The sequence below is a fragment of the Quercus lobata genome, chromosome 5, assembly GCF_001633185.2.
Source record: "Quercus lobata isolate SW786 chromosome 5, ValleyOak3.0 Primary Assembly, whole genome shotgun sequence".
Lineage (NCBI taxonomy): Eukaryota > Viridiplantae > Streptophyta > Magnoliopsida > Fagales > Fagaceae > Quercus > Quercus lobata.
This window is the reverse complement of record NC_044908.1, coordinates 85037938-85052309: the sequence shown is the minus strand read 5'-3', so window position 1 is coordinate 85052309 and position 14372 is coordinate 85037938. Positions and strand designations below refer to the sequence as shown.

At 34.4% G+C, this 14372-nt stretch overlaps 1 protein-coding gene and 1 long non-coding RNA gene across 2 annotated transcripts; one reads left to right on the top strand and one right to left on the bottom strand.

The window, feature by feature from the left end:
- The first annotated feature begins 5079 nt into the window (after positions 1-5079).
- On the top strand, positions 5080-5448 carry LOC115991350. Its single transcript, XM_031115053.1, has one exon. It carries the CDS (start codon positions 5080-5082, stop codon positions 5446-5448), a length of 369 nt encoding a protein of 122 aa, XP_030970913.1.
- Positions 5449-6706: 1258 nt separating this feature from the next.
- On the bottom strand, positions 6707-7882 carry LOC115993010. Its single transcript, XR_004092746.1, has 2 exons — positions 7348-7882; positions 6707-7175 (listed from the first exon to the last, which is right to left on the bottom strand). It is a non-coding gene; the product is annotated as an uncharacterized LOC115993010 (long non-coding RNA).
- Positions 7883-14372: the final 6490 nt, after the last annotated feature.

The window sequence follows — 14372 nt, the reverse complement described above, 5'->3', positions numbered from 1 at the left end:
GAAATTAAAAACTATCTCGTAGACCGGTGAATCTCTTGGGCATATGAGGAACCGCCAGCGTGTTTAAATAGGCCGAGTGGATTGGGCCACAGGAAGAGGTTTGGCGTCACCAAAACCCCCCTGTCCAGCCCAGAGGTTGGACAGCCGGGTTTTGAGGGGCTAATGTAGGGCGTAAATGACTTATGGGCCAAGCCGAGGAGGATTATGACCCAAGTTCAACAAAATAGACTTTGGGTACCGCCGAGGGTAGTTCAGTCCTCGGCAGACCCAAAGCTCCCCCTCGTAAAAAAGGGTAAAAACGGTATAAAACTGAAACTCGGAAAAAAGATCTAAAATATCCGGGGAAAGCTGCTGTTATTATCATTTAATGCTCTGAACCTGATAGAGCCGCAGTCTTTAGCTTTTACAACCACCCCCAACGACTTTGAATATGGGTTGATGGGACAAGTATCAATTTTGGAAAGATTGACCCTATACGTGGACGAAGGACAATGAACACAGGCGAATATAAAAGGAAAAAGAAGGAACCTAAGGAGGGGGTTGGGAAAAATGGCCAGAAACCAGAGCCTCCCAACCCACCTCCAGGAGAAAGACTCCAGGGGTGAAGGAAAACCGAAACTTGTATGTACACCACGAAAAGCCCACCGCCTGTCAACCAAGGCCTAGCCTTCCAAACCCACGCTCTACAAATGATATTGTTAGGGGCCTTTTCACGCGCGAACCCGACACTGTTACGGTCCGCCACGAATCGCATCCTTACACATATATATCCTGATCCTGATGTGAAAATAAAACAAGTTCAATGTATAGATGTTCCATCTGATGTAATGTCTTTTTACCATGCTGATTTAGCTGGTATTCCTTAATTTTAATGCATCATATTTCGGATTCTCAAAAAAAAAAAAAAACCTTTAGTGCAACTTCTATCTTACAATCTACAGTTTCATCAAAAAGCTTTGAAAACATTCTTTCACCTTTAGTGCAACTTCTCGTCTCCGCATCATTAAGAGTATTCACATTCCGAATCTTCGAATTATTTTATTTTACCATTTCATAAACTATATTTTCAATTATATCATAGTATTTTACTATACACCCAACATCTCATTTTTTATTTATCTCATCTATTCATTAAAATATTAATTTCACCAACTCTCTCTCTCTCTCTCCCTCTTCATAAAAAATAAAAATAAAAATATCCACTCATCATCACTAGGAAAAAAACAATATAAAAATGTATACAAGTTGTTACAGTGCCATCATAAAAATAGGATAGCATTGTAGCACAATTGAAATTTTTTTGCAATTACAAGACTTTGCAAAACTGGATAATGGGGGGCTTTGAGGCACTAATGCTAAATATTACCAACATATGGCATATACAATACCCAATGTGAAGCTCGCTGAAGCCATGGCAATTTTTTGCACTTTGTTCGAGCTTCTATCTTGCAATCTACAGTTTCATCAAAAAGCTTTGAGAACATTCTTTCACCTTTAATGCAACTTCTCGTCTCCGCATCATCACAGTTAATTCGCTGAAGCCATGGCAATTTTTTGCACTTTGTTAAAGCTTTTCCTCTGCAATATTTATAATGTTCATCAGGAGAAAGTTGAACTTGAACAAGGGGATCATCATCAGCTTGCACTACAACTAAGACAATCAGAATGGACATTGTTATCTTTGCAACTCTCTTCATATAATTTCCATCCATGACTTCTTCTTTCTTTTTCTGTATAGAAATTTTCCTTTTTGGTTTTCAAGATGAGCTAAGGCTGTAATTTCTATGATCTTAATCATTTATGGTGCATGAAATATATGGTTATTTAATTGTATAATAATTTAATTTGGAAAAGCCATTTATTCTAATAAAGATGTATAATATTTTTATTTTGAAAGCTATTTATTCTTATAAAGAGTTTTTATTTGCACAATTTTTTTTTAAAAAAAAAAATTAGTTGCTTGAAACGGTGAGTATGATGAAGTATGACGGTGTTTGAGTAGGTACTGACCATTTAAGAAAAAACAATTTGAAAGAAAGATGTGATGCTTACGTGAAAGTTTAAGAGACAAATAATGGGCAAAAATGACATTTTGAAATCGCCAAAAACACGGTCAGTTTACACTTGTATTTTCTATCCGAATTGGGAGGTTTATTTTTGGTGAGCCCGGGTGAAAAATAGCCCGAACCACCAATATTCCCCTCCCTTTTCCTTGTACCAAATAATTACAATTTGTGTTTTCTCTCTAATTTTCCATGGAAAATTGTGTTCACTTTCACCATCTAGGCTTTATGGAAACACAAAAACAAGGTAGTCTTTGAAAACACTACTCTTAATGCCAACCTTCATAGTATAAGCAAAAGGCAAGCAATTGACTATTTCTTCTATACTGAAAAATCTTTGAGAACCAGAAGATTTAGGACAATGCAAGCTAAGTGGAGTAAGCCCTGGGAGGGATGGTGTAAGCTAAATAAGGATGGTGCTTCTCTAGGGAACTAAGGGAAAGCTGGGGGGGGGGGGGGTGGGGGAGGAGGGGAGGATTAATTCGTGATCACAAGGGAGCATGGTTGAAAGGTTTCAGTGGAGGCATTGGCTTTACTACAAGTGTAATAACTGAGTTTTAGGCCCTTAGAGATGGCTTGGCATTGGCAATCCAGATAGGGATCCCCTATTTAGAAGTTGAACTTGATGCAAGATCTGTTGTGAATATTGTTCAGTCTAGCTCGATGCCTAACAGAGCTTACTCATCCCTTCTAAATGATTGCAGGTCCCTACTCACCAGGTTCCAGTAGGTGCAAGTGAACCATATTTTTCGAGAAGCAAATAGTTGTGCGGATGCAATGGCTAAGAGGGATGCCTATAGCAGGAAACTTTTATGTTGTTTAACAACCCCCCATCACATAATATTTCTTTTTTTTGTATCTAATGATGCCAATGGTGTGTACTATGTAAGGCGCTATACCAATACTATGCCTTTACTGGCGCTATAGCTCTTTTCTTTAATGAAGCTCCTTCTCACCAAAAAAAAAAAAAAAAAAAAAAACATTGGCACGTCTATATTCAAATATAATAAGTACCCATTTGGGTATAGCTGAAATAGACCCAGCGTTTGCATTTCAGCATTTTTCTTTTTTTTTTTTTTTTTTTTTTTGAGAATGTGCACTGGCCTTTTTTTGTTTTTCCAGTGGGTCCCGTGCACTGTTCACGGGACCCACAAACATCTTTTTTCAATAAAACTTTCATTAAAAATGGGTCTCACGACACTATTTACACATTTAAAAATTATTTTGCTACATTATTTTCAGTTTTCAGCAAAATAAGCGGTATCCAAACACAGCATAAGTGTATCCTTTCCTATAAAAGAATAGGAAGGCCCCAAAAACTTGCACACAATAATGCTAATATATGTTGGTGGTGCCGGCATTCTCTCTGTTGGGCTATGTGGTTCGGCTGAAGCCCATCACCTTTTTTTTTGGTTTTGTTTTCGTGTCTTTAATAATGGAACAAGAAAAGGAGCACCATACTTGATATTCTGAACAAATATGTAGTTTCTTCGGGGCAGAAAATTAACCAAGGAAAATCTCAACTATTTTTCAGCTCAAACATCGATCCCCATGTGCAGCAAGAAATTAAAAATCTACTTGGAGTAGGAGTCACCACAAATTATGAAGAATACCTTGGATTACATTCCTTGGTGGGTAGAGCAAAGAAGCAAAGTTTCAGCTACATTCAAAAAAGGATTTGGCACAAAATGCAAGGATGGAAAGAACGTCTCTTATCACAAGGGGGAAGGGAAGTACTCATCAAAGCGGTCCTCCAAGCGATGCCCACTTACACCATGGCATGTTTCAAACTCCCAAAGAGTTTATGTAAAGATATTGAGTCTCTAATTAGGAAGTTTTGGTGGGGCTATAAAGGGGAGGGTCGGAAAACACATTGGGTGGCTTGGAAGAATTTGTGTAAGTCGAAGTGCCAAGGGGGGCTAGGTTTTAAGGATATTGAAAATTTCAATTTAGTAATGTTGGGGAAACAAGTATGGCGATTGCTTCATAAAAAAGACTCTTTCTTCTATATGGTCTTTAAATCAAAGTACTTTCCCAATTGCTCTATCCTAGATGAGGAAGTGAAAGTGAAGGGCTCCTATGCTTGGCAAAGCATTCTCAAAGCTTGTAGGGTTGTGAGGTTGGGGGCGAGATGGAGAATAGGGGATGGGAGGTCAGTCTTGATTCGTGGTGATAAATGGCTGCCGGATTTGCACTCAAGTTGGGTGGTTTCACCACAAAAAAACCTGCCCAATAATGCTTGGGTGTGTGCCCTCATTGATGAAGAAAATGGGAGATGGATTGAAGACCGAATACAGAATGAATTTGTGCCCCATGAAGCAGCTGCAATTCTTGGCCTACCATTGAGTTCCATGCATGCTGAAGAACGACTCATCTGGTCAGCAATGAGCAATGGAGTTTATTCAACCAAGTCAGCATATCAGCTCCTCTCAAAAGAAGCAGAAGTGAAAGCACCGGGTCCTTCAAACTCAGCGGACAACAAGAAGTTTTGGTTGGATATTTGGGCCCTAAATTTGACAAACAAAATAAGGCACTTCCTTTGGCGGGCAGCAATTGATTTTCTTCCAACAAAACTGAATTTAATGAATAGGAACATCATAGCAAACTCTCTATGTGACCGCTGTGGCTATGAAACAGAGGATACTATCCACGCACTTTGGGACTGCATAGAGGTGAAGAACGTATGGTGGGAGCTGGTGCGGTCGACCATTTTTTACTGAAAAATTGGTATGTTTTCGTGACTTGTGTCAAGGTATTCTTGCTTTGAACTCACCGCATTTGGCAGAGATTTGCCTACATCGCCTGTGGTATTTGGCATAATAGGAATACACAGAGAATGGGTGCAATCACGGTGCCTTTGGGGAAGATATATACTAATGATGTGGAACGTCTACAAGAATTCCATGCAGCCCAAGACATCCTGGTGCAGTAAAGAATGGTGGATCACCCAGCGCATTGGTTATCCCCTCCACCAACTCAGTTCAAAGCCAACAGTGATGGAGCGATTTTCTAGGACATGGGTATAGCAGGCATTGGAGTGGTGATAAGAGACTCTGAAGGTATGGTGATCGCAGCACTGTTGGAGCGCATTTTGCTTCCATCCACAGTAGAGGACGTGGAAGCTCTGGCTTGCAGGAAAGCTATCTCCTTCTCCATCAAGCTTGGTCTTCAAGATGTAGTCTTTGAGGTCGACTTTGAGATCATTTACAGCCACCTTGTTTCGGACTCAACCTACATGACAGCTTTTGGTCACATCATTGAGGACTCACGGTGTTTAGCCATAAGTTTGAGAAGAGTGTCTTTCTCTCATGTTAGGCGGAATGGAAATAGAGTGGCCGACAAGCTTGCCAAGTTAGCAAAATTCTTGTACGAACCACAAATTTGAATAGAAGACATCCATAGGGATGTGACAGATTATGTAACTCTTGACAGAAGAGTAATAAAAATTTCTCGAGTTGATTCTCAAAAAAAGAAAAGAAATGGAGCGTCATTCAACCAAGCATATTTGGGAGGGCATACTTGAATGTTAACATAACTTAAAGAGTAAATAAGGTTTTTAAAGTTTAACCGTTCTGTAATTTTGTTTTTTTGGTTGAAAATAACCTTTCTATATTTAAGTAAATATCACACATAATACAAATACTTGATAAAATGTTGATTATGAATTTTCTTTGTATGTCATCACCGAGTCATAGGAGCACGGTCAGGAGCTTCTTTTAGCAACAAACCTATTCACTTTAATAATTTTGCAAAGTTAAAAACTATTTACCATTGTAGAAATGCATACAAAAGAGGAGCAATTTCATTTCTAGTGTCTTCTCTGAATTCCAAAAACTATATCAAAGCCAACGATTATGTGCAAAAGAAAATGTCTTTACATCTCACTTGCAGCAAGTTTTCTTAAAGAAAGCATCATTGGCCAATTTTTTGACAACCAAATTAAACCCTGCCTACACACAAAACCAACCCTAACCCATAACATCCAAAACATTGCAGCATCACAAACCGTATCAAGAACCCCTGTACCTCCTTAAAAGCAATGCACAGACTATCATTTTTTGGTAACAAAAGACCTTTACATTTTAAAATTTTAGCAATTGAACCCATGTATCCTTTTTTTTTTTTTTTGGGTGGGTGGCGTGTTTTCAATGGACATGCTATGCATCAATTAGATCCCTCTTTCCACACATTAGGTTAAGGAAGGAGGATTATCTAAGGTATTTGTTACAGCCCTGTGAGTGTATAAATACTGGCACCTTCTACAAAAAATCCATATCTATCAATAAACATACTCAAGCTCTTATAGCCAACATACTCAAGCTCTTATAGCCATGGGTCTTGTAGCTCAATGACATTGTCTGCTCTTCTTTAAGAAAATCAGGTTCGAATCCCCCCTAACTATCAAGTAATTAATATATATATATATATATATATATATGAGATTTTATGACTTATACATTCATTCCTATGAAAATCACCAACAATATTCATGTCTAGTGTGTGGATCATCATATATGAGTGATTAAGTGAGCAGACAGCCAGACACACGCAAGTCTTACTTTAGTTCATGTGTTTTGAGCAAAAAACAGATGCATAAATGTGTCTAATAAGGCTGCAAAACTTTTTAGATTGTAAGCATTCAGTAAACAACAGAAGGCTAAAGTTAAATGCCATTGTATATCGGAGGGGCTGAGCGTGAATTTTCTGTGGTTAATTCATGCCGATTCAGCAATATGTTTTGGACTAGATACAGTATCACTCAATTCACAGCGAATGGCACTACAAAAATACATGAAAATCTCAAAAAGAACAATGGATGCTGTTTGATGACAATCATGTACAAGAACCCACTGCCACAAGAGGACATAAAATTCCACCAATTCTTCCAGCTGAGCTTGCAATTCTGATGCCAATCGTTCGAACTGAGGTTGGTTATATCTACATTTCAGTGAAATAATATAAACATTAAATTCTTGCCACTAATTGAAACACTTTTAAGGATAAACATGATAAGTAACACTAACATACAAGAGTAGAGATACAAAGAATCTAACATATTTTTCAACTGCCCATGACTCAATTTTCATTAGAATGTCACTTCCACAAATCAAACTGCAAAACAACAATAGCAGTTCTAAGAAACACATAATAAATAAATTAACCAACCAACAGAACAGAACAGCAACCCTAAGAAAAACTAAACAAACCTGATTAAACTAATTAGAATATAACAAATTAATTAAGTATAAATTCAGATTCTACAAATAAACATGTAAATTCTCACCAACAGAACAGCTCTAATTAATTACTCAGCGCTAATTAAATGAATAGTTCTTCATTGGACAAAAAGAAAAAGAGAGAAGAATTCAATTACATTACCTTGTTATTCCAATAATCGAGAGTGGATTGAGAACAGTGTATTTGGGTGGTTTGTAGCCCAAATGTCCCTTTAACTCCAATCGGATTCCCAAAACATATCTCCAATATTTTGTGATCTTGACGACGAAGGTCACAAAATATTGGAGGCATGTTTTGAGAATCCGATTGGAGGTAAAGGAACATTTGGGGCTACAAACCACTAGCACTCTCGATTATTGGAATAACAAGGTAATTTAATTGAATTCTTCTCTCACCTGTGCCGATCTCTGACGTGAGCCGTCGTCCCATGTGGCGACCTTCCACGTCAGCCGTCGTCCACAGGTGGCCACCTTCGTCTTCAACCGTCACCATCGGCATCGGCGTCGCCCACATCTTCTCTCAATTCTCACTCTCTCTCTCTCTCTCTCTCTCTCTCAGATTCTCTTCAAACCCTAATCTGTCGATTCTCTTTCTCCCTCATATTGTATCATATATAAGTCGGTTTGCTTGGGTTGGGCTTTTTAAATGGATTTTTTAATTGGGCTGGGTTGGGCTTTTTTTGTCATTTGAGTGAAATTCCAAGGTCAAATTAATTTAATTGGTCGGTCTCGGTGGACCTTTTTTTTTTTTTTTTTTTTTTTAATTAATGTTAAAGACGAAGGTAGCATTTTAAAAAAAAAAAAAAAAAAAAATATTAAAGACGAAGGTAGCTGCACAATGGATGGAGGGTGTTGACTAAGTTTTTTCTTTTTTTGAAGCAAGGGTGTTGACTAAGTTCAAAAGGCCATCTTTAGACAAAAGTCCAATGAACCTTGGAAGCCCAATTAATATTGGGCAACCGATCAATTGAAGGACTTTGTTTCTTCTATTTCAACACTCGTAGATTAACCAAGTTCTATTTATTAGTTATATCCGTTAGGTGTTTGGCAAAATGCCTCGAAGAGCAGCTGGTATTTTTGCATCTACGTAGCTTTAAAGTTTATACATGTGTTGGGATAATAGTATATATGAACTGTTATAAATTATTTAATGATTACTTACTAAATTATGTATTTACATCTAATATCTTAATCGTTGCCTTTTGCTTTATGCAAATTTGGATGTGTTGACTTGGGTTTGAATTCTGAAAATTTAATTACTATAATATTTGAGAATTAATTTTGTCTAATAAACCTTAATAATAAAATGTTGTGGGAGTTTTCTAATAATTATTGTTGCTATTTAATCAAATGGGCTGGAGTTACATGTACTATTGGGTTAGAGTGCTTTTCAGATTGGGCTCATGGCCCACAATCCTCTTTACTTCGCAAAAATAGGCTTACAACCCTTATAGTTTTCTTATCATGTAATGATCTCATACCTTGTATCATTTCTTCACCTCATGAATTGGGCCCATGCCATATTTTTATCAAAATCAAAACCCCTATTTTTTATGGGAGTTGAACTTGCGCAAAAGTAAAACTCTAAACCCTCACTAGAACCTTCCTTAAGAGAGAGAGAGAGAGAGAGAGAGATAATTTACTTGTACTTCAAAAAAAAAAAAAATTTAAGAACTAGAAGTACAAACAACTTTCCCGTGGAAGATTAAAGAAATACTTTGAAAAAATTGTATTAAATTGCTGCATGTTGCACATTTCACAAAAATTCCATGTACAACTCGAGGGGAATGTAGGAAAGTATAATTTACTTTTTATATCATTGAAGACCAAAAATCAAGTTAATGATTGCCAAATAAGATAAAATAACATGAATAGTTGCTGGCAAAAGAGGTGTGAGATTGATGTAACTAATTAAACTATAATTTAAAAATCAAAATATCATTGTCTTTTTGTTAGTAATCCATGTTATAAACATATATTCCATTTTAATGTATTATCCCATAAAAAATTTGAGTTCAAGAGTCTTATAGCTCAATGACATGATATCATCTCTTTTATAAGCTCCTCTTCTCCATTGTTGTAATTACCAAATTTATAAAATAAAATAAAATGTTCAAAAAATAAGAAAATATAGTTTTTTAGGGTATCGCCATATGAATATATGTTATAACTTATATAAGGCGGAACTACATAAGATTTAGAATCTTCTCACTTCGTTTTTTTCAGTCACATTGTCACAACTTTCTACAACTACTCAATGTCCCATATATATGAGCCCATACAAATTGAACTAGTTATGACTTGTGAGATGGTCATCTTTTAAAGTAAACCATTAGTACCTCTTCGGATAGTTGTCTTCTTATACCATATCAAAAACTCAAAATTCCTATTCGGTCCACATTGATTCTATTTAGTCCAGTTTGTCTTATTTGGTCCATTCGGTCCTATTTAGTCCATTCTATCCACTAAAGTTCTATTCGATCCAATTCGGTTAATTTGGTTTTATTTAGTCCTATTCAGTTCACATTGGTCCTATTCTGTTCACTTTGGTCGTATTTAGTCCATTCTGTCTACTTTGGTTTTATTTGGTCCTATTTCGGTTCACATCAGTCCTAATCAGTCCATTTTGTCCACTTCGATCCACTTTAGTCCTATTCAGGCCATTCAGTCGACTTTGGTCCTATTCGATCCATTTTGTCCACTTTGAATCTATTTGGTCCGTTAAGTGCGGTGGATTGTAATTTTTAAGGTACAATATATCATCACCATAAATTCTTATGTTTATGGTTTTCTTTTTTAAGTAATTAATGGTTTCAAACTCGTAGTATGAGTGTAATTTATTGACCACATTGTATTTTGGTCCCTTCATGTGCATATGTTGAGAATCTAGTTAGTTTACTTCTATGGCTTTATATTTTTGAGAATATATATGTGTGTGTGTGAGAGAGAGAGAGACAAGTTTTGAGTTGAATTCCATAAATCCCCTCTCGATTTTCTTTTTGTTCAGAGCATGTTTTGGACAAATTTAGTCTTGATGTTTGGTTGGTAGCTAGGAGTGTAAAACAAGACAAGTTGTGAACATATCAAATTTAATACGTATAGATGCTCATCTAAGCTTGTTCATTAACTAAACGAACTAAGTTTGAGCTGAAGTTTGAAGCTCAATGACTAGTAAAACCAAACCAAGAAAAAACCTAATTAAGGTCAATTTGATATTTGTCTATGAGTACTTGAAAACAATACTTCCACAATTCAATGTTGAAATTTTATTTTATTTAATAAGTACAAACATATTTAATTTTAATTTAATTGAAATAAAACTACAAATGTTGAAAATTTATTGAAGAATTTATTAAGAAATTTCTTTAATCTCATCTTTAGTCTATACAAAAAGTGCGAATAATGGGCAGTTTTGTTGAGTAAGGCAGTTCTGTCAAGCATGTACATGATGCACTATGTAAAATAAAAAATTATGTAGTTTTTGTGAGTGGTTCTATAAGTACCTGTTTTTTTTTGGTAGTTGTTTTAGTTAGGATTGGAAAGAAAAAAAAAAAAAAAAATTGTCCTTGGAGCAAATTAAGCTTTAAAAAAAATGTTTGGGGTATTTGGTATTTTCAATTGTTTTGCAAGGTTAGCCACAGTAAATCTGAAAGAGAAGCAACAATAGTACACACTTGACAAGTTTTAATACACACTCACAGTCAAGTATTTTAAGTTGTTGGTCTATTTCTGACACTATCTGTAAATCCTAGAACTTAAGAATATGTACGTTTTCTAACACTATTGAATCATGTAGCCCATACTATGGCTAAATACTCCTTAGGTGTTTTTAATAGGCCTTATGGCTGTAATATGTATCTTTCATCTCAGCTGCTGTAGGAAAGCTTAGAAGATAGATTTTGCCGCTTGTTCTTCTTTTAATGCTTAATGAATTTAGAGTTTAGCCAAAAAAAAAAAAAAAATGAAGAAGAAGAAGAAGAAGAAGAAGAAAGTTGACAAGGTTTTACATGTCGTCCTTTAACCGGCGGAAATCCAACACCTTATCTTCAAAAATAATGTTTTTTTCATCCCCTAGTTAGTTTCTAGGCAATCAATACTTTAAAAGTAAGAACTAAAAAGTTAAAAGAAATTAAATCTCTCTCTGTCCACAACCCCCCCCCCCCCCCCCGGGGGTCCTCCCCACATCCTCTCTCACATATTCAAACTCTCCTTTTTTTTTTTTTTTTCCTCTCTCATTTGTGTCCAACTTATTTGATTAGCTTTTAATTTTTACTTTTTATGTATAGTTTTTTAAAACTTAATTTTTCTTATTTTTTAAAGTATAAGTATATTTTAAAACAATTTCAGAAAAAATAATTAAAAAAAAAAAAGCTGATCTCTCTCTCTCTCTCTCTCTCTGAGATTCAAAACTCTCTAGAAGGTAGAACATGTTAGGTGAAACTAACATCCAGTATTTATCATGAGATCTATATTTCCCTTGCCCATACAGTGAAATCTAAATCTAAGTCTACTCCCTTTTTAAAAAATTTTTATTTTATTTTATTTTATAAATGAAATCTAGTCTACTAAACTTGGAATAGAAATAGTCATTTATCAATCTAATTGGAATTCTTGCGTAGGCTTCACACACATAAATTGTTACCATATGTTTGTTGAAATAGCAAGAAATCAAAGAGGTAAAATAAATCACTAAAAATAGCAATAAATCACTAAAATATAGCATTGTTATAGGGAGGCAAACAAATGTGTTGACGCCCTTATCAGGCAAGGTGCCTTACTTTCCCAATATATTGTAATTTTCTATTCCCCCCAGCTGATGTTTCTTTTTTGATTAATCTTGATGCTATTGGGACTATGTATGAGCGTAAATGCTTTTCTATTGATGTTTCTTAATTTATGAATTTATCCTGGTTACCAAAAAAAAAAAAAAAACAAATCACTAAATAATGATCTCAATATCACTGCACACCCTTGGTGCGATGGTCACTCTACAAATATAAGTGCTTGTGGAGTGTGGGGGGCAAGGGTCAGGGTTCAAGTCTGTAGTAGAGAGCTTAACACACATATACATTTAGATTAGGTTAGAGTAGAATTCTATCTTGTATTAAAAAATAAAAAATAAAAAAACTAGAAAAGCTTAGAATAATTGGAACATCTTAATCCAATATAATCAACAATTAATAATTCATGATATGGACCACAAGAGTTAAAAAGTTAGCTTCTGATAGCTTATATGTATAATATAAAACAAAAGGTAAAATCTGACTTATTTTAAAAAAAATTGAAATTGAAATTATTTCAAATAAAACTGATAAAAAATATTATGAAAACCACAAACAATAATTAATTAAGGCGAAAAAAAACTAACTTAGTTGATTCTTCTAATTTACGAGTCACAACATCTTATTAAATATCTGCTCTTTTAAATGTGTGGTGTCAAAAGTTAAAACAGTGACAAGTCCTAATAAATTCGACAAGCAAAGACAAGTACTGTAGGGTATTTATGGTCGTAAATGGAGAAAAAGAACCTTGCATTACATCTAAAAATAAACTGATTTAAGTACTTTAAGGTCGATCACACATGATCTCACTCTGCCACTCGTAATAACTACAAGTATTACATCATTTTATGCAGAAAACTTTACTACCCATTGAAGAGAATCCAAATTTACTGATCTTGGCAGTTTTTTTTTTTTCACTTGTTCCATCAGTAATAAGTTGCAAGTGAGTTAAATGAAGCTGAAAGGAAGATGTCAGTAAAGATAAGAGTGTAAAAATGGCAAGCTGTTGAAGAAAGCAACAAATGGCTGACACATAATCAATTGTATTTCACCTCTGAAATCGTTGCAAGGGTTAACCATATCTGATTTCTAAAACAAATCTCACAAATTTATTGTTTCTTCGTATCATTATTTATAGGGTCAGTAAAGATAAGAGTGTAAAAATGGCAAGCTGTTGAAGAAAGCAACAAATGGCTGACACATAATCAATTGTATTTCACCTCTGAAATCGTTGCAAGGGTTAACCATATCTGATTTCTAAAACAAATCTCACAAATTTATTGTTTCTTCGTATCATTATTTATAGGGTTGTGTTAACGGGTACCGAAAGGTGCCCGTTAACAACATAGTTATTAGTAGCTTTTTAGTTTTTTGACAACTTTTGACAGCTTTTGACAATTTTTTAATCTTTTTTGATAATTTTTTTGACAATTTTTTTTTCCTCTTTTTTTAAGTGAGACACAAAAAAGGAAAATCCTTTTTGCTTGTCCAGGCACAATGACAATAGTCTTGCAAATAGAAAACTAAACTTTATAAGTGCAAAAGCAGCATGTCATATTGTGCCCTTATAGGAGGCCTACTTCCTATACATAATACATCCATCTTGATCTATCCATCTTCGGCCAACTACTTTTAAGTTTTAACTAACAAATTTATTTCCTCTCAAAAAAAAAAAAAAAACCTAACATATTTATCATTAAAGGTAGATCATTCTGCAACTAATAAACAGATGATTCAATATTTGTTTGGTTCTTGTTCTGTAACTGATAAACAGATGATCCAATTTTTTTTTGGACAAACAAATATTGGGTAAACAGATGATCCAATGTTATTTAAAAAGTTATTCACTTTTTTATTTTCACATAAAAAGTTTTTTTCAATGATTTATTAATGTATGTTTTAAAGGCATATTAGTAAAATTCTTTTTTTATCTGCATTATTTTGTTTAAATTTTTTTCTAGAGTCTACTTATATTTTTATTTTATATAATCACTTTTTAAAACACTTATACCATATTATTTATTTTATACTTTATTTTATTAAAATATTATTACTTTTTCCATTTTTTATTTATTATTCTCTAAAAGCATTTCTCACTTTAAGTATGCAAGCAAATAAGTATTAGAAAATAGATTTACGTTGATACCATAACAACAATTCAAATTTACACAAGTTTACATTAATTGATGAGGATGATTTTTTAAATTAAATTTGTACCATATTATTTATTTTATACTTTATTTTATTAAAATATTATTACTTTTTCCATTTTTTTATTATTCTCTAAAAGC